Source organism: Drosophila persimilis, unplaced genomic scaffold (genome assembly GCF_003286085.1).
Source record: "Drosophila persimilis strain 14011-0111.01,24,50 unplaced genomic scaffold, DperRS2 tig00000002-arrow-pilon, whole genome shotgun sequence".
In the NCBI taxonomy this organism is placed as follows: domain Eukaryota; kingdom Metazoa; phylum Arthropoda; class Insecta; order Diptera; family Drosophilidae; genus Drosophila; species Drosophila persimilis.
The window spans coordinates 13978122-14002678 of NW_020825289.1; the positions used below are offsets into that span (position 1 = coordinate 13978122).

At 44.6% G+C, this 24557-nt stretch overlaps 1 protein-coding gene across 7 annotated transcripts in view; it reads right to left on the minus strand.

Annotated features, from left to right (window-relative positions):
- LOC6593115 overlaps positions 1-24187 on the minus strand; it is a 61153-nt gene extending 36966 nt beyond the window's left edge. For 4 of the 7 annotated variants that reach the window (XM_026985260.1, XM_026985261.1, XM_026985255.1 and 1 more), the window contains exons 1-2: positions 23821-24187; positions 17623-18011 (exon numbers count right to left, since the gene is read on the minus strand). In XM_026985260.1, the coding sequence (XP_026841061.1) occupies positions 17623-17770 (148 nt within the window). In that variant the 5' untranslated portion in view covers positions 17771-18011; positions 23821-24187. The remainder of the gene's footprint in view (positions 1-17622; positions 18012-23820) is intronic. The other 3 variants (XM_026985258.1, XM_026985257.1, XM_026985256.1) reach the window with 3 other exon arrangements.
- Between the last annotated feature and the right edge of the window lie 370 nt (positions 24188-24557).

Below are 24557 nucleotides of genomic sequence, written 5' to 3' on the forward strand. Positions count from 1 at the left end.
ATTTGTTGTAATGGCGCTTTAAGTAGTTTTCTTTTTGCCTTGTTGATTTATGATCGCCGTCCTGTGGGGCTACTGGGGGCGGATAGAGGATAGAGGATGTGGGAGTGCTGCCGCCTTTTCCTCTTAATGGAAGTCACCAGATTTTCTTATGTGCAGCATATTTTGATAATGGCCCTAAAATGCGGCCATAAATCGCAGTGAAATGAGGCAGCCACATTGAGCATTTAAAGTGTAGTTTTCCCATCCCATCCCATTCCATCCCATCCCATCTGCAGTGGAAAGGAACATAGTTGAGTGACAATTATCGGGGCCGGCTCCAGCGTATTGTATTTCTCCACTGCTGCTCGGATGTGACCGGACTGTGGCCCCCAAAAGCCCATCTGCAAATATTGACAGACCAGAAAACGGGGTCACAGAACGAACGATGGATCTGCTCGCCTGGATTTAGATACATACTCGTATGCACTTATGTATGTACATATGTTTATATAGATAGACACAGTCGGTCGGGTGTCTAGTCAACTTCCGGAGCATAGAAATATAGAAATTAAATCCGCACGCGTAGGGGATGCCACTCGCCAACATAAACACTGCGGCGGCGGTGTATGTGTATGTAAGTGTTGGGGCGTGTGCGTGTATGTTTGGGCCACAAATAAATATTGCATAAAGCCAAACAGACGCACACAGATACAGAGGCAGACAACATCAACATAAAACATAAACAGACGCATTAGCAGCAAATCATTTAAATATGCGAAATCGCAGAGAGAGAGAGAGAGCGAGAGAGAGGAGGAGAAGAAGAGTGAGAAAGTGCGATAAAAGACTGAGTATGAAAGACCAACCAAGCAACCGGCTAACGGACATTATAAAAAGGCCAGCGGTAGATAAACGAGATAAGAGAGATCGAGCCACAGCCTTAGATACCCTGGAAAATATGGCAATTTCATATGAGAATTTGTATTTTTCTGGATTGTCTTTGGAAATAAATACTACTCTCCCTGGATAATTAAAAGTATTTAGTTACATATGTTCCAAACTGAGACAATAAATAAATACCCACTATTTCATAAGATCCAACCATCTAGTCGACTCCACAACACTCTCTGAAAGGGTAGATACAAACTAAATGCCCAACGAGCCAAATAACTGACTTACAAAACATTCTGAATACCCAGCGACGAGATAAACGGCCGGTCGGTCGGTCAGTAGGAAAAAGCATGAAAACCGAGGGGAAAAGCGAGGCAGCAGACATCGCTTGGGGCAGGCTCCTCCAGCCTGCGAGATTGTCTACAAAAACTATCTTGGGGGAAGGGTGTATGTGTATACCCCACAAATATGATGTCTAAATCAGTCCTCGCCTTCGCCATCGCCCTGCCGCAATATTGTGTATTAGATACACGTTTCAAGGACAGCAGCAGCAGGCAGTAGTGGCTACTGCCACCTTTTGACCACAACACAGTCTGAAGGAGGCATTCTTTTGACTTTGCAGCCCATTCCATGGCCTGGCTAATTACACCACATCCCCGTATAAAAACCCGTCTCGAAAAGTGGGTCCCTTTTGCGTGTTTTGTTGGGAAATGAATGCCATGCCCTCCCCGCCCCATGCCCCACCCCTACTGGCAGGCAGCTGTGCGAAATTCTTCAACTAAAATTGCAAAAGTTTTCCCCGACAATTGTGCCTGTGTGCGTGTCTCTGTGCGGACGAAAGTGTTTGTGTGCTTGTGTTTCTGGCTGTATTTGTGTGTGTGAAAAATGGCCAAATGGCAACTAATATGGCGCACATTAATTACGACAAAATGGCGCTAATGTCGTCAGTGCCTCACCCGAACACACACAAACACACACACGGACACTAAAGGCACGCACTTCCGTTTTGGACGGAAGAGGACGGACTTTCATTAGTATGCGTGTCGCAGCGTTTGTTTTTTTTAGGAGAATTTTGAAAGGAGGAGTGAAGAAGTGCAGAAGCTGTTCTTTTGGTAGAAAGTGCTGCTTGATGGAGTATGATTGAACTCTGCTTGCCTTTCCAAAAACTCAAAAAGAGAGTAACATTCCTTGATTGAATTGCATTTCCTTTCCTAAGCATTAGAGCGACTAGCAGTTGGATGATTTTTAATTGGAAATGCTTTAAAACTAGTTAAATATAACCAATAAATATCGAAAATATTTACTTGTTGACTCTCGGTTCCCTTTAAACCATATTTCCATGGAAACTTTTGTTCTTTCTTTTGAAAGCTGTTTTCCCACAGATTAAACGGTTAGACCGCAAGACACAGTAAATCTGAGGAAAATGGAAATAGCTTGCAGGAATTCCATTAATATATCCATTCTGATTGAAGCAGCATAAGCTCCCGCTACCGATGCGGATCCCCAAAGCAATTGTCTCCTCCATTGTCGTCCTGTGCCTTTGTCCAGAGTAGAGTTGACAGAACAGACAGACAGGTTGACAGGACTTTTTGTAGTGGCCGCCGGTGTTATTGCAGCATGATTGTCGGGGCAGCAGCAGAGAGCCTTTGTGTGGCTTCGCTTAGGTGTGAAAGGGCATATTGTGTGACCAGCGGCACGGCGGCACACACGTGGATGGGATAGGGCGCTTAAAGGGTGCCCTATTTGTGGGATGGCTCTGTACAAATATCCGCCCCGGAGTACGCGAGAATAACGAGTGCGTGTATGAGCTTGTATGTATGTATCTCCTTTGTGGTCTTTGTTGTGCGACTGGGCTGCTTTTTGCCTTTTGCCTTTAGACAAACAATGCACGTAGGCGGATGGCGATGGCGGAGCATAAATATCGCCGCTGGTTTCTGCCCCATGACCATGTATTTTATTTATATACGGGCTATGCAATATACTCGTATTCGGGGGGTATTGGTAGTCATTGCTTGGGCACCTCTTGAGAGTCGAACACGAGCTGGGCGCGACGATACGCGTATGGCTATCCCCGTCGGAAAAGGAGAGGAAAGAGCTGCAAGCACCATGACATAATATTTTCATCTTACTTTACGCCGACAATAAACCAGAGACATACACAATATCCCTTCAGAACGAGTATCACGCGGCAGATGACAATCAAACATAAAGTAGCCCTCAATTTTCTTTTGGGTATTCGTTTCTTTATCCCCAGTCATGCCCCACATTTGCATGTGGCAACAGTTGGAGCAACGACGGCATTGATTCCTTTGTGGCTCTTAGCTGTGGGTTGTTGCGTGGCAACATCCTTTGATGTGCCACAGAGCCCTGCCATGCCCTGCCTCTCGCTGACGGCATTCGAAAAAAATTCGAATTAAATCTTTTTTGGCAAGGCGGGATTTTCGGGTTATAAGATGGCATTTGGAGTTTAGGCGAAATTTAAAGGAATCATTAGGTGGAAACGAATCAATTAGATTCGCTCATTCTCTTTCTGTGCCACCCATAAGCGTCTGCGTCTGTTTCCCTGTGCGAGAACCGTTTTATCCTTGCCCTCACAACACTAAGGGAGCGGCTAAACGATAGAAAATCCGTAACATTCATTTAACCGTAACTCTAACGGGGACAACAAACGGGGGAAAAACCAACAAGCAAACAGAATACTCGCTGGGGAGCACTACTGAGAGCTGCTGCTGAGAGTGTGAGAGAGAGAGAGAGAGAGAGAGCAAAGGCTGAGAGGTTGCGTGCAGCACAAAGGAGAAAGAAGGCTAAAGAAAAGCCGCGTGCCACAGAGCACTGAGTCGCTCAGAGCTGCCTCTGAGCCGCACCTTGGGGAACTACAAAGGTCTCCAGCTCATTTCGGGCAGCATCACGAACTCTTTATCTCTCTCTCTCTCTCTCTCTCTCTCTGTCTGAAGTCTACATGTGTGGGGCATGCCCCAAAGTAGGCTACAAGTAACGGGAATCGCAGGGCAGTGCATGTGTGTGTCGGCTTTGACTGTTGCTTCAGTCGCGCCTTCTGCTTTTAGCGTCTGCCACAAACAACAACGCCTCTTGTTATGCGCGAGCTCACACACACACACACAACGCCGCTCCTCCCAGCCCTCAAACAATGCCACATCTTGAGGCAGCCAACATTTTGTACGACTTTAGAACGCTACTTTCACGCCAAATTTAATCTGAATGACATTTGAGGGCGAAACTACTTGCCAAACAAAGGAAGACCCGAGAAGCGGTCACCACGGCGTAACAGATTCCGACAGCATGGGGGTGGTGCACCGGCGCTCCTGGCTCCCTGACAGGCAGATGGGATACCTTAATTACCCTTGATTCGGGAGCATAACATCCATTTGTTGGATATCTACATAAATCAATCTTAAGAGTGCTTTAAAGCATTTAAGTTTAAAATGTAAAGTTTATTTTTGTAGTAGAGGAGGGTATTTTATACAAAGAGGTTCAAAATTGTTTTCCTCATATCTTTGCTCTTAAAGCGCAGCGATGTAATATCATTTACAGTCAAAGCCAAAAGCCATAGTAGCTTCGGCTGCCTACCTCCCTCCCCTGAAGCTTTTGCTTCTCAAATTAAAGCTTAGAGAGTAAAAAGAAAAAAAACAAAAGCTCATCCATACAGTAGCATACTGGAAGCGCAGAAAGTCGAAGTAGTTTGTTGTTCTCTCTCTCTCTCTCCCGTGCTCATCATTCTGCTTGTACGATCATGCTTCATGTGCGATCATTCCACGGCAATCTCAGAAACAGTAAGTTCGGACTGCTCTTTCGGGCATTGCATGTCAGAAAATACGAAACACTCGGGTGAAGAAGAATTAATAATAACCAACGGCACCTTACTATTTGGCGCAGATTCTATTGAATTTAATGTGAGTACATTTTCTTGGTTGAACCTATAATATAGATTGGTAATGCCCTATAGTTTGCAATCTGCTACATACAAACGTAAGACTTAAGTAGATACATATGTATGTATATGCATAGTATATCCATTCATGGACCATATGTATGTGTGGGAGAAACGCTTTGACCGATAAAAATCAAATTAAAAACGCAGCAGCATTAACAAAAGAAAAACGGCACAAAATTATAGAAAACCAGAAAAAGCGGCAGACAGCAGACCATTAAATCAAGCCACAAAGACCATAAACGGCGCAGATTTTGCCATACCCTTACCAAAACGGAGTTACTATGATATCATTATACATGTTTTCCATGGAGAAAAGTAAGCATTTTTGACAGAGGTTTTTATCTTTTTCTAAGCAAATCAGTGCTCATTTTCGACCGAACGCAGTCTTCTATCGCCACTCATACGAAAAATGATCCTCATGGAATGATATTATATATTATCTGCCATATCTCTACTGCATCCGTTAGGGTATCTAAAATGTCGGCCTCTGAAGACACTCCCTTTTGTTTCCCATTCACGATAAATGCACGGCCAAAAGGCTGGATGGAGGATGAGTGCTTTTGGCCACAGACAATTTTGCAATTTAAAATAAATAATTTGTATCTAAATGTGTGGGCTAGCACACACAAACACAGATGGGCCAGTCATTTTTGCATGTGTGTGGATGTAGATTGCATTTGGCAGATTAGGCCCCGCACACACACACGCCCCATGGAAAGGGCCTTCTGGTCGAACGTTGATAATGCGGGGCGGCGCATTCCCTTTGTCCCGTCTCTAATTTCGATTTGTGAAATTTATTTCTGATTGCAAATTAAACGAATAGAGAAATCGTGAAATTGAGTACATATGTATTTTTTGAGCATTTTATAAGGGTTTTAGGGCAAAGGTTGCCAGTGTTTAGGGTTAATTTTCTGGTCTCAAAGGAAACTTTCTGCAGAACGAAACTTCATTAAGCTTGCCACAGAAGCAAGGGCAACCAATTAGTAAAAGTGTCAACATATTGGCGGTTCATATTTCAAAAGGAATCGACTAACGAGGCTCTGATTGTCGGCTTTAACCACAGAAATATCCGCTGTGAAGCACTTACAACTTTAACATGTTAAAAATAAAGCTTATACCGTTGTTGTGGGACAGCCACTACACAAGTGCTCGCTGGGGTTTTGTAGGCTCTGAGCAGGGAACCGGACATGGACACGGGATTCCGGACACCGGACACCGGACACCGGACACCGGACACCGGACACCAAATGCAATTTGAGTCAACTCTTGTCGGGTTTCGCTTGCCTGAACAACAACACTGTGAGTGTGAGTGTGAGTGTGTGTGTGTATGTATGTTGGTGTGCGAAGGGCTGGAGGCACAAATTTTGAATGTGCCAGAGACCGCAGGAGAGGACAACCGACAACCGACGCAGCGATGTTGGGGCTTGTTGTCGTAAAAAGCCAAAAATGGGTTATATATTCTAGGCACAGACACAAAAGCTGCGTTGACAAGGGGCCGCCAGGCCACCTACGAAACAAGAGTTGAACTTTTGAGCCCCAGTCCTAGCCACAGTCACCCCTTTCTCCTCTCATCTCCCTGGCCTCTCTCCTTTAAAGACAACGAGGGCAACGAGTCGAGTCTCGTCTCTCCTGCTTCTGGGCTGCAAGAATTTACCAAAAATTACTGCAAAATTTACATAATTTTCAGTCAAGTTTTCTCCGAGCAACTGTATGAGTGCCGATTTGTGAGTGTGTTTGTGTGTATATGCAGGGGCTGTGGAAAATACTCATAAATAAATGAACATGGAGGGAAATGGCCAACATCCTAGAATGCAGTCAGTCCATGGCTCTCCCCCCACCCAGCTCTTTCTCTCTGTATTTCTATGTGACTCTGCTCTGGCCAAGTCAGTGGCCTTCCTCTCCTGACTGTAGGGGGGGGGGGTGGCATTTATGGGACGCGTTGAAACAGCACAAAATAACATGAAATAAATAATAACTTTTTCTGCTTTCGACTCTCCGTGTTTTTGCCCCCGAGAGTCCGGGAGTCGACTCTCGAGTTAATTAAAATTTAAAAGCCGCCGCCGCACTCGTGCGGCAATTGCACATCCAATTGCCATGTTCGGAGTCGCAACACAATGTTGCAGCAGCCGCAGTTGTGCGACTCTAACGGTTACTATAATGGTTAGTGGTACGCTGTCATAACCGTTGCTGCTACTGCTGCTGCTGCTGCTGCTGCAACTGTCATTGTTACTGTTACTGTTACTGTTACTGTTATGGTGTCGTCATTGGCAATGTCGAGTTGAATATGATATTGCGGGAGCAGGGAAATATCCTTTTGTTTCATTAGTAGTTCGCTCGAGAGCCGATCACAAAAAAATTCGCTTCAACAGTTCACCGCAATTTCATTAGTCGAATTTGGAATATAATTTCGTGTCACTTTTTCAATTGGAGCAATCTTTAAAGTATACAGTTCTTAGAAACTAGGCGATAGTTATGCTTTATCTTATGGAAAACGGACCTAGGACGAAGGACACATAGTAGATTTTTATTCTCGGGTATTCCATAGTCGATCACCATGCATTTCTTTCAAGAGAAAGAACCAACATGAAAAAAACCTGCGGAATTGTTTTTCCCACCAAAGAAAACAAATATTTCTACGTTAATGCGCGCGGCAGCTGTCATTGTTAACGGGAATATGTGGCATTCGTACGCGTAACGGGAATGGCGTAGAGCGGGGAGGGTGGGTGCGGCAAAGACAAAGCGCTCCAGCCCACTGACAGGTTAATAATCTCGACTCGATAATCGACAGTCCTCCAGGAGGACCCGTGGCCCCAGCCAAAGGACCCGACAGCAACAAAGGGCCGACAGCCGAGCGCAGTGACAGCTCCGATAACACGCATACTGGAACACAGAAGAAGAGTGTGTGTGTGTGTGTGTGTGAGAGCTTATTAACGTGCCGCAGACAGCAATTGGGGAATTCCTGGGAAAATGCTTTCCGCCTTATCTGTGCGATCTCTGCTCTACCCACCAGACCTCCTCTCTCTATCTCTCGCACACTCTTTGCAGCCGCTCTGCTGATTGGCAAATATTTCAATTATTTTTTCATTTCATTCAACGAAATGTGGCAGGCGGCGGCATAGCAATGAAACAAAATCCGACTCTGAATCAAAAAACAAAAAATAACAACAAAAAAAAAGAAATAAAAACCCCAAACAGAACAGAGCAGAACATTTATAAATCTCATCCAGCAAATACAAAGTAAAATGCTTCGTTATTTATGGACCTTTCCCTGTGCTTTTTTCCCCCGCCATATCTCTCACTCTCTCTCTCTCTCTCTCTCTCTCTCTCTCTCTCTGTCTCTCTCTCTAGTTTTCCTTTTGTTCGAAAATTGTCAGGCGAATGACACACATTTGTTGGGTGGCTTGGGGGAGTAGGGAGGAAAACGAGAGAGAGAGAGAGAGAGGGAGACGAGTGGTTAAAGTAGAAAAAATGCAAAATAAAATCATAAATTTATTAAAATGCAGCAGCGGCTACCAGTTTTCCCGCTTTTCCTCGCCACCCACCCGCTGTGAAAATATATTTTCATGTGTATGCGATGAAATCTACATGCAAATTTTTAAAAACTCAAACCAGAAACAGAAACACACACACACCTATGGAGGACAGAACACAGGGACGGAGCGGGACGGGCAGGACGTAGGGGGGTGGTGGTGTGGCGGTATATTTGACATATAGCCGCGTCGGTTTTACAACGTCATTTCTGGTTTTGTTGAAATATTAAAATGGATGACACACAGAAAATGCATATGCCCCTGCGACTTAAAAAAAATACCGTACGACGATTGCACAAGGGGCGGGCCTGTAGAGACAAAGAGAGAGATAAAGGGTGTGGGAAAGTACACACTTTTAGTGCTGACAAATATTTGCTTAATCGATTAACTATTTTTTGCAAAACGAACCATAATGAAGGGGCATTAATAATGCCTCCATACCATTGTTACGAGGGCGCATTAGGTGTTGCATGTTGAAATATTCATAGTCATAGATCGATAGAGCATAATGGAAGGCCCAAAATAATTGGTCTTTCTTGTATGGCATTTTAAAATAACTTCATTAAGTATTTGTATCAGCATTGTTAAATGGTACCTTATGGTTTTCTAATATGATGGCATCGGTTTAATGGGTAGACAGAGGTTGCAATATTCGCCGAGTAAATTCTGGGCATCCTTTTATTGATTTCACTTGAACTGCTTGAAGAATAAACCTTTTAGACCCATCTTACAGGTAAACAAAACCCCACTATACACACTGTATGTAGGAGATTGTCATATATCATTGTGTATCATCTTTCCCCAGTTGGCTGTGTAAATCGCCTTCAATCAAATAACTCTTCAAAAGTGCAGGCGAAACTTTATCCTTGGTCCAAGCATACTGAGGCAGGGAGAGGAGGACACAGGAGGAGAGTGTGTCTGCTCACTGGACGACCAGTGTTGAGAAAGTTCCACCAGTTACGCCTCCTATGTTTGGCTTTGATTTAACATTTTGTACGTTTACTTTACAGTTTAACTGGCGGAAAACGCACGCCACGCCCCCATCAGGCCTCCATCAGGCCCCCAACCAGCTCACATACTAGTTCAGTCCCTCAAGCCAATCCCCCATGTCCCTGCACAGTGCCTTGCCTCCCTTGGATGTCCTTGCCGCCTGCATTTTTCTACACTTTCACATTGGCAATTTCATTTGGCCCATGGGTCGACGTGGGAGTTCAAGCTGAAGTCGAAGCCGAAGCTGAAATCTACTTTTCCCTGTTTTCCTGTTTATACCCTACAAGAGGGAATGGCGATTGTGCAGAGATGTTTTAGTGCCACAGAAGGGATCGTTTCTGGCGCCAGAAGTATTACTGATTAGCCTCAATAGCTGTGGCATGTACATATTGTTCTATATTTGTAGGTAAAACTCTCCCGTTTTCTAAAGAATATTCTACCCATTGACAAGGTCCACACGTTTTAGGAAATGTTAATCAGAATCCCATAACTCTATCATATATACTAGACAATTACCTAGGGTATCTATACAGTTGGTCCATGGTGCAACCCTTTCTTTCTAGTTCCTTGTCCTGTATCCCCTGTGTGGCAGGCTACTCGACCGTGTTCTGTTCTGTTCTGTTCTGTTCGGTTCGGTTGTGGCATGGTCCAGAGTAGTGCGCGCGTAACTTGACTTCGACTTGGACTGTTAGTGGAACTCGAACTGGAAACTAGAGCCATGCCGCACAGATGAAGTTTCCACCCACTACACTGACGGCTCTTTCGCCTACATTTAGCCGGAACTGCTTCTCCTTCTTCTTCTCCTTGACAACTTTTTTGCTGTCGCCGCGTTGTTTTAGTTTCAGCTTTATTCTGGTCCTTTCTTTTTTCTCTTTATTTTTAGTAGTATTTTTTTTGAAGTGTAGTTGGTTTTAGTTGCTCCGCGATGTTTTTATTTTCTGCGCCCTCCCTCTGACACTCCCTCGCCGCCTCTCCGCGTCTCCCCCATACCTCTCTAGCTCTCGACACAAAGTTAAATGCTTCTATGTCGCTGTTGCGCAGCCGGGCGGCACAAATGCGAAATGGCTACAAACAATTTGAAGCAATAAAATAAAGAGAGCATATGAACACAAGGAGTTGGAGTGGGTGGAGTGGGAGGAAGGGAAGGGAAGGGAGACTACTACTACTCCCACTTGCACTGGCACTGCCACTGCCACTCCCACACCCACACCCACACCCACACCCACACCCACTTCAAGTGCAACCTCCTAAAGCACACAATATCTGGAGACTAAAAGCGAAATTGAATTGTAAAATTGTTATTGCGCTTTGAAGTGGGCGGGGGGGAGGGAGCAGTACGGGAAGACTCCCATGTACATATGTACATGTGGGCGTGGCCTTGGATGGAAAGTCGCGGTTGGCTTTCGTTTATGATTGCCATATCCTGCTCCGCTGCTGCTGCATTCTGCTCTTCCGCATTCAAAATCTCGTCCACAATGGCTTCACATGGAAAGCACTCTATTAATCAAATTTCAAAATGCCCGCGGGGATTCAAAGCGGAGCAAAAGGCAGTGGTATACCCTCGGGAGTACAACTACAAAGAAGGGGTGAAAGAATAGAACTATTGCTCTTATAAAACTACTCTTTGGCTTTCGAAATCCAAGATTTCATATAAGTTACAAAATCTGCACGAGTACAATATACCCGCGTGCACCCCAGGATATACCAGGATATAATTAACTTTCTGTTATGACTGCCCTCTCACTCGCTGGCTCTCTCTAGTCTAATTAGAAAAGTGCAAGGAATGTCGAGCAGATTGCAGCATATTCGAGAAATAACCCCACAATGGACCATAGAAGCATATAGAGAGAGGGAGAGAAAGAGAGAGCGGGAAATGTGGCATGCATGGACGGACTCCTGCTGCTGCTACATAAAAGCCTGCTACACTGTCCAGTCAAATTTTAATTTGGGTTTTTGTATGCAAATTACCCCGAAATGTTGTACAACAATTGGCAGAGACAGAGACAGAGACAGAGAGAGAGAATGAGATTTTCGGGGCACATTCTTTGCCGACAAATTGTTATGAATGTGCGAGTGGATGCCGCCCGGATGCACGGATGTGCGTTTGCCCTGGCTTCCTGTGAAGCAGCCAGGACCCTCTGACATGTGCACTTGCAGGTTACTCCCCACAGAGGCTGTGGCTGCACGTGGCATTCGGGCCCGTCCCTAAGCCTTTAAGGTTTCTCTTGGTCCCTATCCGTACCCTGTACGACTATCAGTGTGTGTGCTGCCAAGGACTCAACGTCTATGATTAGGCCTCAAGCACCAGGCTTTGCCACGGACTAATTGCCAGGTTTCTTGGCTTCCTTTGAGCCCCTGCAAGGGGATGTTCCAGGGTGCAAGCCACTCCTGAAACCTTGAATCAATATCTATTTATGTTTCATCGACAACCACACAAAAACGACTCCTTCTCGTTTATTTAGCATAAATATAAATTTATTGAAAAACTTTGCGCTGATTTGACTGCTTTTTTCCTTGTTTTTTCTCGGCTATCAGAAACTTTAAATGCAACACAAATATATTTTCCTGGGGGTAAACTTTTCCATGGATGCCGCTGCGGCTGCCGCTGCCGCTGCCACTATTGCTTCCGCGGCTGTTCCATCGCCTTGTATTTTATATGAAAACTTTTTTGTTTGTCAATTTTTTAATTTTGTTATAGCTCCCTTATGCCGAATGCCCTTCTGCGCACCGGGCACCATCTCAAGAGCATGTGTGCTGCCTTTTGGGCGGGTTCTGCGTAGTAGTTTCGGCCCTCTTTGGTGTGTGCTTAAAGTTGCTAAATATAAACTTCCGCCGGTTTGTTTGCACTTCGGGGAAAGAAAAATAAAACGAGTACTGAAATATGTTGCACCTTCAATTGAGGATAGCATAATCATGGGAGTGTCCTCAGTTAAGGGATTACGGAGGTTCCATTGTTGTGTTTTATAATTTTCTCAATAGCCGGAGGAAGAACCCATTTCAATGCTAATTGAAAGAAAAACGAAACAAATCCTTGTTAGAGAAAAACTTTTCTGTGGGCTGTGGCTTTTATTCCGACAATAAGTCAAAATATCTTTTGATTTAAAGCTGAAACATTGCTTAAGTATTAAGTATTAGTTATTTGGCTTTTCCCAGCTCATTTCCCCAACTTCCCTTGGATTTCTCAAAGATTTCTTGTCACTTCTTGACCCAAAGCTCAAATGTTTTCCACAATTCGACTTCTTTTGAGCAACAACAATAACAATTTAGGTATGCAAATCCAATCCTGCCACAAAAACAACAACAATAACAATTTGCAAGAAAAATCAAAAGATTAATGAAAAAGTTTTGCGAGAGATTTTGTGTGTTTTTTTTCTTCGTGTGAGATTTGGGCATGGAATTAAAGAGCACTTCCTCCTCCACTGTGTGGTCGGGATCTGGATCTCCTCTCTTTAGCATACAAAACGAGACGCAACGCACGAAAGGAGCGCTGACAGGAGAGGCCCCTGGGGCAGGTGGAAGGATAATGCAGAGGCCCAAAACAGAGGGAGGGCCCCAAGAAGCTGGGGACCAACAACTGCTTATTTATTTATTGTGCGGCCAACACTAAAATGTAACTAAAATCAGGGGCCCCGGCACTGTGTATCCTGCCAACACATGATGTCTACACATGTCGTTCTTCCAGAGATATGTACATCGCAACAAAATGAGGGTTTGGTTTGGCGGCGGGGGCGGGGTCGGGGTCGGAGGTGGGGCCCAGCACAACCGAGTTGACGTTGACGCCACTTTGATATATTATGCACGCTTGAGGCCGGCAACAAATAATCAAGTATCAAATTCCACACGGAATGCTAACGAAAGAGCAGAGAGACCCACACACGGAACAATTTTTTCGATGCCACAGCCAAATGGGGAGCGGAGCCCTTTGCCCAAGTCCTAAGCTGTCAGGCGCCACATAGGGGCAGAGACAGAGGCCGCAATTTCGGTTGTGGGGGCGGAGGGTGGTGGTTATGGTGGCATTCCGACAAAGACAAAGCCTTGCCTCATCTGCTTACTACCAGGTGGAAGGAAGGATGGATGGATGGATGTAAGCAGGAGCCCTGTCTGCGGTCTGAGTTTTTAGCGCGCGTATGTGGCAAATGAACAATCAGAAATGTTCGTAAACGAAGGCTGAAGGATGTAGGACACACATAGGGCAATGACAATCTGCTGGCAACCACATGGCAACATCTTTTGGCCCGAAAAACCCAGAAATAGCACCAGAGGCAGGGATAGGGAACAGTAGGGAATTCTAAGCCGATTAACAAAGCATAATAGTTGTCAGTCAGTCGGTCAGAGGAGCCCGACAATATAGCTGCTACTTCCAGGAAGAGGACAAAGTTGTTTGATTTTTCTATGAGCTGCTTGCCTCCTTGCCCATCCCCCTGGCATATGGCAGAGGCGACAACTTGCTGCAAAGAAATCGGCCCTAAAGCAGAAAGTATCTTTTATCCTGTGTGGCATTTACATGGAAAAGCCCATAAGTCAGATGTGCAGATTCGAGTGGAAAAGTGTTTTGTCATTTCTCTCTCTGGCCCAGCCCGTCCCTCCCCTTATTAGTGTTGGGCCTCTCGCCGCTAAGCTTTATTTGCTCATTAGTGTGTCTGTCTCTAGGTCTGATATCCAATTGGAGATATCATACCGAATCCCCTCGCGCAAGGAGCTTAACCTGTAAGCCAAAAACGAGTTCTTTCTTTCCCTCTCTCTCTCTCTCTGAGTTTTCTCTCTGTCTCTCTCTCACTCTCTCTCTCTCTCAGGGAACTGTCGGCAGTAATGAGTGCAAATAAATTTCAAGTAGGCTTAAAATTTTCCACTTTTTTGACCTGGAAATTGCCCGAACCGAACCTCTGGCCGCAGAGCTCCTTTTGCTCCTTAATATTCAATGTAACCGCAGAAATTCATATACAAAAATAACACGAGCGTTAAGAGGGGCAAAAAGTGCCATGAATAAAAGAGAGGCGGATAACCAGAGTGAAGAGAGGTGGAGAGTACACACAGAGAGAAAGATACATATACACAGCGAGAAAGGCAGGGCCAGCCGAAAAGTAAGTGAAATGAAATCTATTTAACATTTTCGGGTGGCAAAATATTCCTCCATTTTTCGTGTGTTGTTTTTGCTATCCTTGCTCATCCCCCTCCCGACGCACATAAAAAAAAACAACAAAATACAAAAATATAGAAATCACAAGGAGGACAGGACGGACGCCCACTGATGGCGCGCGCTGCCTTTTTGTGACGCACTCGAGGGCCCGATGATAAATGTCCCTCTGCAAAGCCATGAAATGAATGAAGTATGGCCACGCATTTCCAAATCGGCCCCAAGGCAAACAACGGCAAAGAAAAGCCACCAAAATGGGTCGAAAATGGGGGAAACAGGGGAAAAACAGGGAAAAAGTCACAGCAAATGGAGTGAGGCAGAGGTGGTTTCCTTTGAAGAAGAAACAGAAGTAGGCTACTCCATATCAGGCACAAGACACAGCGGACAGAGGACATGCAGAGAGCAGGGAGAGCAAAGCCCAAAGAAAAGCCAAAGAAAAGCAAGGAAAATCTTGACAAACTCAACGACCGAAGAGCACTGCTTGTCATTCAACGCGCTGTCAAGCGGCGGCTTCCTTGCTGCTGCTGCTGCTGCATCGGGATTTTTCAACGATTTTCGAGCCAACATTCGAGGCGAAAGTTTTTTCTGGACAACTGGACACGCACACACACAGACACAGACTCACACACATAAATATAAGGACATGCGATAGCAGAGGGGCGACTTTTGACCAGCCGAAAGTTGTTTTGGCTGTTTTTCTGTTCTGTTTTCTTTTTTTTTTTTGGGTTTTCCCTTCAAGTTGATGCTTGACTTTGGCTTGTCCCATCCATCCATTCCTCTGTACGGTTACTAAGCCGCTTCGATTTCTGCGCGTGTGTGTGTGAGTGTGTGGTGGCGTGGGGCGTGGCGAACGCATCTGTTGGCCTGGTCAATTTGGTGTGCAAATTGTTTGGGCTGTGCCTGGCTCAAACGTCAATAATATGTTGATAATCTGGCTAAAAAGAGGGGCTAAGAAGGGTGAGAATTGTGCACAAAAAGCGTGTTTTGGGCTAAAAGAAAACTTGTTCAACAACTTACCAGCCAAAAGCAAAAGTAAAGCTGTAAGAAAATTAGGAAAACAAATATTAAAGAAAGAAAATTTAAGTAAAATCAAAGGAGATATATTTGAAATGAAGAAGATGCACAGAAAATGCGAAAAAATGTATACTTAATATATAAATATACAAAAAGTATAAATAAATATAAATATTACAAAATTATAATAATATATTAATTATATTAATATATATTTTGTGTGCAAAATTATATTCTTCAGTAACTTAAAGGAATTGGTTTATTGTCAGGAGCGGGAAAACGGCTTTCTTTAAGGAGCCAAATGAACAATTCCCAAAAAACAGACTTCTACCAAGCAGCCACGCATTCGAGTGCGAAATACCGTTTTCCCGGAGAACTTTCTTCAGAATTGAATAAGAAAATCAGTGCAGTCGAGTGTGTGATGTACTCGTGTACCCTTTGCAAGACGAAACTTGTTCCGCAGAAGAACCAATTGCTTTGCTTAAAGTAACTCCAGCTACAACTCCTTTCCTGTCCCGTTGACGAGCCAACAAACTCCCTTGGCCAAAACAACTGACTCTCTCCCTCCTCTGCATGAAAGACAGATCTGGCGGTAAATCTGGCGTTAAATCGCCTTCAAAAACTTGAGATATGGACAGCCGAATCGAAGTTTACACTGTTTTCGGGGAGCTCAAACTTTACTCATCAGATATGCCTCTAAGTAAGTATTTATAAGGCTGTCTGATGCGGCTTTCGGTGCTCTCCTGCTATGGTGCAAATGGAAAACTTTGCTCGGCCACAGTGTTCCTGTATGTGTGGAGCGGCAAGCCAAACATAATTCCAAAGTTTTTGGCCAAAATGTTGAGTAGGTTGTTTTCATAGAAATGCGATAAATACTTTTTCAGCAGTCCACAGGCCGCTGAGCAGAGCAGAGTGGCAGCAGAGAACCGAAGGAAGTGGTCTACGGCTCTCTCTGCTTCTGCAGGAGGAGGCCTCCAGCGGAAGGCGTGTGCTGCAAAGTTGTTGCCTTGGAAAACATGGAAATGCCAAAGTAAAAAGTTTCTGATGGCGCAACAACGAAATTCAATTGAAAACATATAAAATCTAAATTTATGAAGTCCCTTATACCCTGGAATACCTCAGTCTCAGTCTCAGCCTTGCCTTCCTTTCTGTTCGGAAAACTTTTGACTGTGGTGCCAGGGATCCTGTGAAGTGAAACAATATGCAACCCCAGGCCGCAGGCGTTGGACCGCTGCATTGGCCTGGTCTGCTCTGTAAATGACGTTCCACAGGGCGTATGCGTGAGCGTATTTGTGATCCCCCAGATTGCTCATACGCCCTGTTAATTGAGACGAAATATGTGTGGGCAGGGGAGGGCAGGGCGCTTCGTAGATTACCGAAAACTTCTGGCCAGGCTAATGCAGTCTTCTCTGCTCTGCTCTGCTCTGCTCTGCTCTGCTCTGCTCATTGTTCCATCTTCTTGGCCAACTTTTTGGATACTTGGCAAAGTTTTGTTGCCCTTTTTTCATACTTGAACTTCGGCCTGTGCCACTTCCTCCCCCCCCCAGGGCTTATTTATTGGCCGAATTTTATTATTTGATGGCCAGTGGAAGAAAGTTTCTGACCAGCCTCGAGCCAGAACCATCGGGAGAGATTCGCAGTCGCAGTCGCAACCAACGAAATCGAAATCAATTTCGAATCCATAACAATTTTCGGCATAATTTCCGCACGCATAAAACCCTGAAAATTCCATTTACTCGATAATGCAACGACAAAGGACGCAGCACCGCTTTGTCGATCCGCAAAACCCAATTTCTTTACACACAATAAACTTTATGTTGATTGAATAAAAGTTGCGTCAGGGACACACACACACATGCCGCACACACGGCCTTAATGGCAGTCAAACTTTTCACTTTAAATTAAATTACTGAGCCACATACACACGCGAAAAGAAAGAGAGAACGAGAGAGAAAGAGTGGAGAGCACTGCGCATCGTGGGCAGGGGTGGAAGCAGCAGCCGCTAGGCACAATCAGTTTATGGGAAAAGCTAACGAAATCAGTGCCCCGTCTATATCAATATAAAGCAACGCTCAAATCGACCTGGAAACATAGATAGATATACTGGGAGGGATGGTTCTTTGTGCAACACTTACCGTTCTCCTCCTCGATGTTGCGTGTCATGGTCGTAGAGGAGCTGACACGGACACGTGTTGCTCCAGCCGCCGGGCCATTTAGCGTGGACAGGACGAGGCACACCAGCAGGCAGCAGCAGTGGCAGCAGAAGAGCGAGGCCTGGCCCATGATGGCCCTGCTCTCGATCTGTGTTCTGTGTGTGGTCTTTGCAGTCTCTGGAAGAGCTTTGACGTTGGCAGTGGCTCGGCTTTGGTGGGTCCTGGTCCAGGCTCGTGTACTGTGTCTCCTCTGCAGTTTCTCTGTGGCAACGCCTTTCTGCTTCTCTTCACACTTTTCTCTGCCCCGGAGACATTTTGCTGTAGCTGATTCTTTGGCGCGAATTTGGTTTACAACTTATTTATCGCAACTGCTGTGAAAGAAAGCGATAGTCAGAACAGAGGGAGAGATTGTTAGAGACAGACAGAGAGATAGATAGAGAGATAGATAGAGAGATAGAGGGTGAGAGCATAATGCAACATTTGTTGACATGTCAATAAATAAAGTAAAACGAAATGAAAAACCCGAAAATAAAACGAGAATTTCATTCCATTTTACAGATAATTGCAGTTTGTTGTCGCTGCTGTCGCTTCTGCCGCTGCTGAGGGAAATCCTATTGTGAGAAATTTATTTAATTGCCTCTATTTTTGGTTTTTGGCAAATTTGTAAGCAAATTCATTGCACTTTTCCCGCCCATTCGCCCATGCCACAACCATAACAGAGGGAAAATGTAATTTATGTGATTTTTGTACAATTTTATTGGGTTAATTTGTTTGTTTTCACTTTTGAATTTATGGCAATTGTAACGCACGTTATTTATGCGACTGAAATGTTCAATTTATGTAGTATTTTCAAACCCAATTATGGAAATAAATGCAACACGACACAAACCAATGCCTGACAAAATATAAGTGCAAGTTTCACGCGGATTAGGATTTAAAGCGTTGATTGAGGGAGAGTTAGGCGGAAACTTGATTTCGTACAGATAATTGATTGTGTGTCCCATGGATTGTCATGGTTTTTTAAACCATTCCTTTGCATTTCTACAGGTGTTCTATCAGAGGAAAAACTCTTTTTTTTTACTTTGTTTGAGCCACGTGACGAACCGAATCCGATAAAAACAAATGGAGACGGTAAGAAGGTCACTGCTTGGGCTATGAACAAAACCAGAAACAAATGAGTTCATCCATTTTGCATTGTTTCCTGACACGTTGAAAGGGTTGAGGCTTTTTTGCCAGCTTTGTTTTGAGTTTTATTCCTGATCGATGGATTAAACGCTGTTCCTAATCAGAAAATGTTGGGTAAATTTAACCAATCACCATCCCAACACACATGGCATACTGGCATCTCCGAAAGCTAATTAAAGGGCTCCTGGCGATGCCTGCTCGCACATTTTGACATCTACAAATCACAGGCCGTTTCCGCACACAGAAGCGTCACATCAGCGTCACGTACGCGTACACCTCAATATTTTAAAACATATTATGCTCCCGAGCATAGGGGCTTCTTTTAATTAAAGATTATTTATAACATCCACTAAGCGGAAAGCAGTGAGAAATCGGCATTTGGAATGCCGTCTGCGTACATATTTGTTATAATTTATGTGGCCCATATAAATGACTAACAACACACGCCACACGCCTCCTGGCGGGCTGGCAGGCTGGCAAACACGAAAGATGGAAGATGGTAATGCCAGGCTGCAGCGTGTAAAAGATGTGCCAAAGTATCCTCGTGCGCGTGTAGATCTTTAAAGAGCAAGGAGCTTGGTGAGTGTGGGGCAGGCCCAAGGAACGTGCCACCATCAAAGTTCAATATGACGACGACGCTGACGATGATGGTAGAATTGGGAATGGAAATGGACGTGGAGATAGGAGAGTGGGGAGGAGTGGTTATGGCTAACGAGTACGAATTTCTCTTTGGATTTTGCGTTGTTTTTCTTTTCCCTCGATGGCGTCTGGATTTTGCTTTTACTTTTGTGTAGCGTAGAAAAAAAAAGCTCAATAAACGATAAACAGGAAAACGGAAATCGGAAACTGTTTCTAGACTACGACTACACTGCCACCGCCACCGCCACCACCACCACATGACGTAGATTCGAGGAAGAGGCTGCGAGGTATCGACATGCTTTTATGATATATTGACTCGCTCCTGGCCCCCCTCCGATTTTTATCGAAGGACACATAGCTTTTAGCTCGCCGCACTACTAATTTTATTTGCGCCGAAACGTAACTAAAAGTTGTTGTGTTTTTATGTTTATTTTTTATAGTTTTTAAATGGAAGCCGCAGCCGTAAATAAAATTGTGGCACAGGTCGGAGCGGAGTTCATGCCCTACGCTTGAGCGAGTGGTTGAGTGGTCTAGTGCTTCGGCACTTAATCATCCTTTTCGAGTTCCGATTGTCGATTGGGGAGTGTGGAATGTCGTTAATAAATCCACTGGCCAATGGTTTTCAATTTCAATAAAGCAAAGCCCGTGGCGAGTGTCTGTAAATCGTTTGTAAATAAAAAAAATAAAATTCAATTTTATAATAAACACAAAAATATGCGGAGTGAAAACATTTGGATCTAATCTAAAAATCAATTCGAAAAATACTCGTCTGCATGTGTTTGCCACTGGCACTGCAAGTCCATGATTGAATCACGGGGAAATGGTGAAAGCTTTGATTGAAAAATATACCAAATAACTGTGTTGGAACGTGGAGATGATTAAATATACATTTCTGAGATTCTTCGTTGGAGCTTAAACTATTGGCAAATATAAAAAAAATTTGAGTAGCACTCCACTCTCACGAATCGGCTTTAATGTGTGGCAGCTCTCGAATCAACTTGAATGCAATCCAATCGAAGCAATTGGATAACAGCATCATTGTTCAAGTCGATTGTTCAACTTTAATTTAACGGCAATCAATGCCACACTTTTGAGTGTGTATGGCCCACAGAGGACTGGGTTTGAGTGGATGAGGCGTTTCGCATCCCTCCTGGGATCTTTAATGTGTCGCACACCCACCCACATACAGACAAAATCCATTTACTTTGCTGCCAAAACTTTGCAAATCAGTTTAGACTCTGGGAAAAAATATTGAACTTGTGTGCAGCCAATAAAATGTGACTCACATTAGCTAATGCCAGCCAGACTGTGTGCCCCACTGCGTATACGTAACCTGCTGCTGCCTGTACGTGTGGGACGGGAGGTCGGTGATTTTCTATGACGTGTGCGGGGGAGAAAGGCGAAGCTGCACATTGTGCCAGTTTTCGCCATTGAGGCATGCAACCAGCTCGACGATCGACATGCACTTCAATTTACAAACTTGCAAAGTCAGCAAATGTCTGTCTATCTGTTGGTGCATGTGTGTGTGTGTGAGTGTGTGTGTGGGATGTTTTCCGGCTGCAACTGCTGCAGCAAAGTGTGTCGACTCTTTTCCATTTCCGGCATGCAAGCCTCCCCACCCCCCACCAATCCATTCGCTTTCCTCTCGCTTTGCCTGAAGCTTGTGCTCTCGTACTCGTAATGTAATGAAGTGAAGTGTGTGTTTGCATTAAAATGCAATTTGAAGTGCAAAGAGTTACAATATTATTATGGCATGTCGAAGGGTGAAGCGCAGAAAACCGAAGAAAAAGGGTCCTTGAGGCGTTCAGAGCAGAGGTAACTCTCTCTCCTGCACCTGCACTCTCCTCTGGTTGCTGCTGCTTTTTTTACTGCGGTTTATGGCCGCTAAGTGAGCCTATAAAAAACGACATGCATGGCTGGTCATATGACTGCCTGGGGATGTTCAAGTACACTTTTATGAATACTAAAAAAATACTGCCAGAGTGAGACGCAAAGAGAGGGCGAGAGGGATGAGTGGGGCAGCAATCAGAGCGTTCCACACTTGGCGCCATCGTCATGCACACATCGTCATCATCCTGCCAGCTGTTAATACCCCGCTCTCTTCCAGTAGGATGCTAATTGTGTGGCATGTACCTAACCGTTGCATGGCATACTTTGCACTACTTTAAGGGGCATGCATGTGACACCGCTTAAAACTCTTATCACCCGAACGCAGACAGCTGCTGCCATGACCTTAAAAACACATCAGTTCTATTGCACATTTGTGCCTTTAATTCGTTGTTGCTCTTTTTTCTCAATTCCCCCAATAGTTTCGCTTTACTTGGCTGTATCCGATTTCATTTATAAATTGCTGTCGTTATTGTTCCAGAATTTCATAATTAATTAAAGCATCAACAGTGCATCAGCAGATGCGTTCCAAATAAGTTTGCTGGCCAGTTAAGCATATAAAGAGCCTAAGTGTGCGAAAACTGACCATTAATGAGGAATTTCCTATGATAATGGGATGCAGTGTGGAATAAAGCTATTCTGATGGTGAATGTTGCCCTAGGGTTCGGTTAAATGTTGAATTTCGATGGGATTTCAATGTGGTGTTGAAGTGGTGGTCCCGTCTTAATAAATCAATGGTGGTATTTTCGCTTGAACTTTTTCTCTTGCCCTTAAAATCTTACAAAACCGGAAGGATAAGTGATCTTAATTAAAGTAATTCGTATGTGAAGTTTAGAGGATCTTAAAAATGAGTATCAACTATAATAATATATAGCTTTAAGTAAAAAAGCAGTCGTATGTCCCTATATGGTTTATAGAGAGAAAGCATGTATTTAATAAGAGGTATGTTGTGCATGCTAAGCATTTAACCCATATTTAAAGCACATTTTCTATAAAATTATCGAATAATTTCGACAAAATATCTGTGCAAACGAGATGACCTTGTGCTCTAGTTGCCCCATCAATCGCCTGCTGGCACTTATCCCAATGTGAAAGCACACAATTCCAGCACAGCAATTTCCCCTTGAATTTAACTCGAATATCAAATAAATTTCCATTCAATTTGCATTCCTAATCTGATTATTCATCTCGCATTCATTCGCATTCACAGATTTTGCACCTCCTGCTGATGGCACACTATTGTATCTATGAGCCCAGCCTCCAGCCAAGCCCACCCCAGCCCCAGCCCCAGCTCCACCCCTTCATCTTAATCAGCTCCAATGCCCGCCTGCAGCTCAAGAGCATTCTCCAGCAGAAGAGGCCAGGCAGCCTTTTCGAGTGGCACATTCGACAGACAGTGTGTAATGAAATTACACGCACACTTCAGCAATTTAGCAATTTAAACAAATGTATATTCTCCTTGACAGAGAGAGGGTGGGGTTGGGGTTGGGGTGGCGGTAGTTGTGCTACGAGTAACATTTCCCATTAGTTGATAGTTCGTATTTCATTCGCCCCACTACCCCCAAGGCCAGGCCAAGCCCAGCGTCAGGGGCCAGCAATTTTGCACTTATGTTTGGAATGGCATGAAATATGATGGCATTTGCCACATGGGGCAGCAGCAGCAGTAGCAGCAGCAGCAGAAGAGGACGCTCGCTTGCATGACATGACACTGGAGAACAGTCACGAAAAATAGAATAATAGAAAATACCAACGCAAATGCTTAACAATAACAAATTTTGCGTGCAATTTGTATGACCAGAAGAGCAACAAAAGCATGCAAAAAACAATTCTAAAACCAAAACTAAAGTCTAGGCTATACGATCCGAGTGGTAGATACCCTGCACGGGCTAGCTTTGATTATAGAGAAGGGAACTCTCGCATCTGGGAGTTTTTTTTTTTTTTTAAAATCGCACATAATGATACTCAAACAGCTCCCCCAAGTATATATCTGCTTTATAGGATCATAAAATAATAGCACCTGAGAGGAGGGTATCAGAAGAGCAGCTAAGCATGGAAATCGTTTTATCTGCTTTGCCGGCTTTGCTCTCAAACACACAAAACCCTCAGATACTCGTGTTGTACGTATCTATGGAGCAACCTCCCGTCCCATCCCACACAGAGACGCAGAGTAATCCCAGCGACGCCACTCACAGATTCGTGCGCTTTTCAATCGCTGACCGCCGCTGCTGCTGCTGCTGCCGCTGATGTTGATGCTGGAAAATGACTTTCATTGAAACGCAGAAACGCAGAGGCAAAAGCGATTTGTAGTCAGTCGTCGGGGATCAACGCAGTGGGGGATCTTAAATGCTTTGATTTGCGGAATTGAGGTACGCTATGAGGCAACAGCAACAATGACAGCGACAACAAATTGCTTGTTGCAACAACAATTACAACAATTACAACAACGAAACAACGAAGAACTTTGCTTACATTACTAACAATTTGTGTATGAGAGCGCGCGACACTGACGCGACTAAAGGCGCACTTGAAACGCACTGGAAACGCACACGTTTCTGTTTTGGATTTTCTGGGGGTTCTCTACGAGGGCTGCGTTTTCCACATTTCCTTGCTACTTTTCACATATTTTCCGATCGGATCGGCTTAACCAATTTGTGAGGCTTTGATTTGTACAGATTTTGGGGGCATTCTCCGGCTGGATCTTTCTTTTGCAAAATGATTGCCACACGCCACACGCACAACCCGCGACCGATTCGCGACACAAGCTGATAAGGAAGTCCCGTTAGTTCCGACCGTACCCGCGGGATCGCAAACTCTCACTGAAACTGCGTTTATGGTACACACTGTGGCACGGACGGGCCCGAGAGCCGAGCATCGAACGACAGCCGCAGAGGCACAGAGCCACAGAGCATCACCCAAGCACGGATGCTGTGTGCCCCGAGTGGTGGCCCCCCAAAAGCCGAGCACACTCGTCGCCAATGAGCGAGACGAGACGAGACGTGACGAGGGCATGGCACGATGCGCTGGCATCACGAAACGGAGGCTGTGGACAACAGAGCTCTGTTAGCAGTGGTACCCTCAAAGTAGAGCGTTTTTATAGCAGGCTTTTGGGGATAGATTTCCGGTTAAGTATTGGTGTCCAAGGGATTGCCCTGCAGGTGCACCTTCTGATGGATCAAACCCTCAAAATTCGATCCCAAATCCAAAGG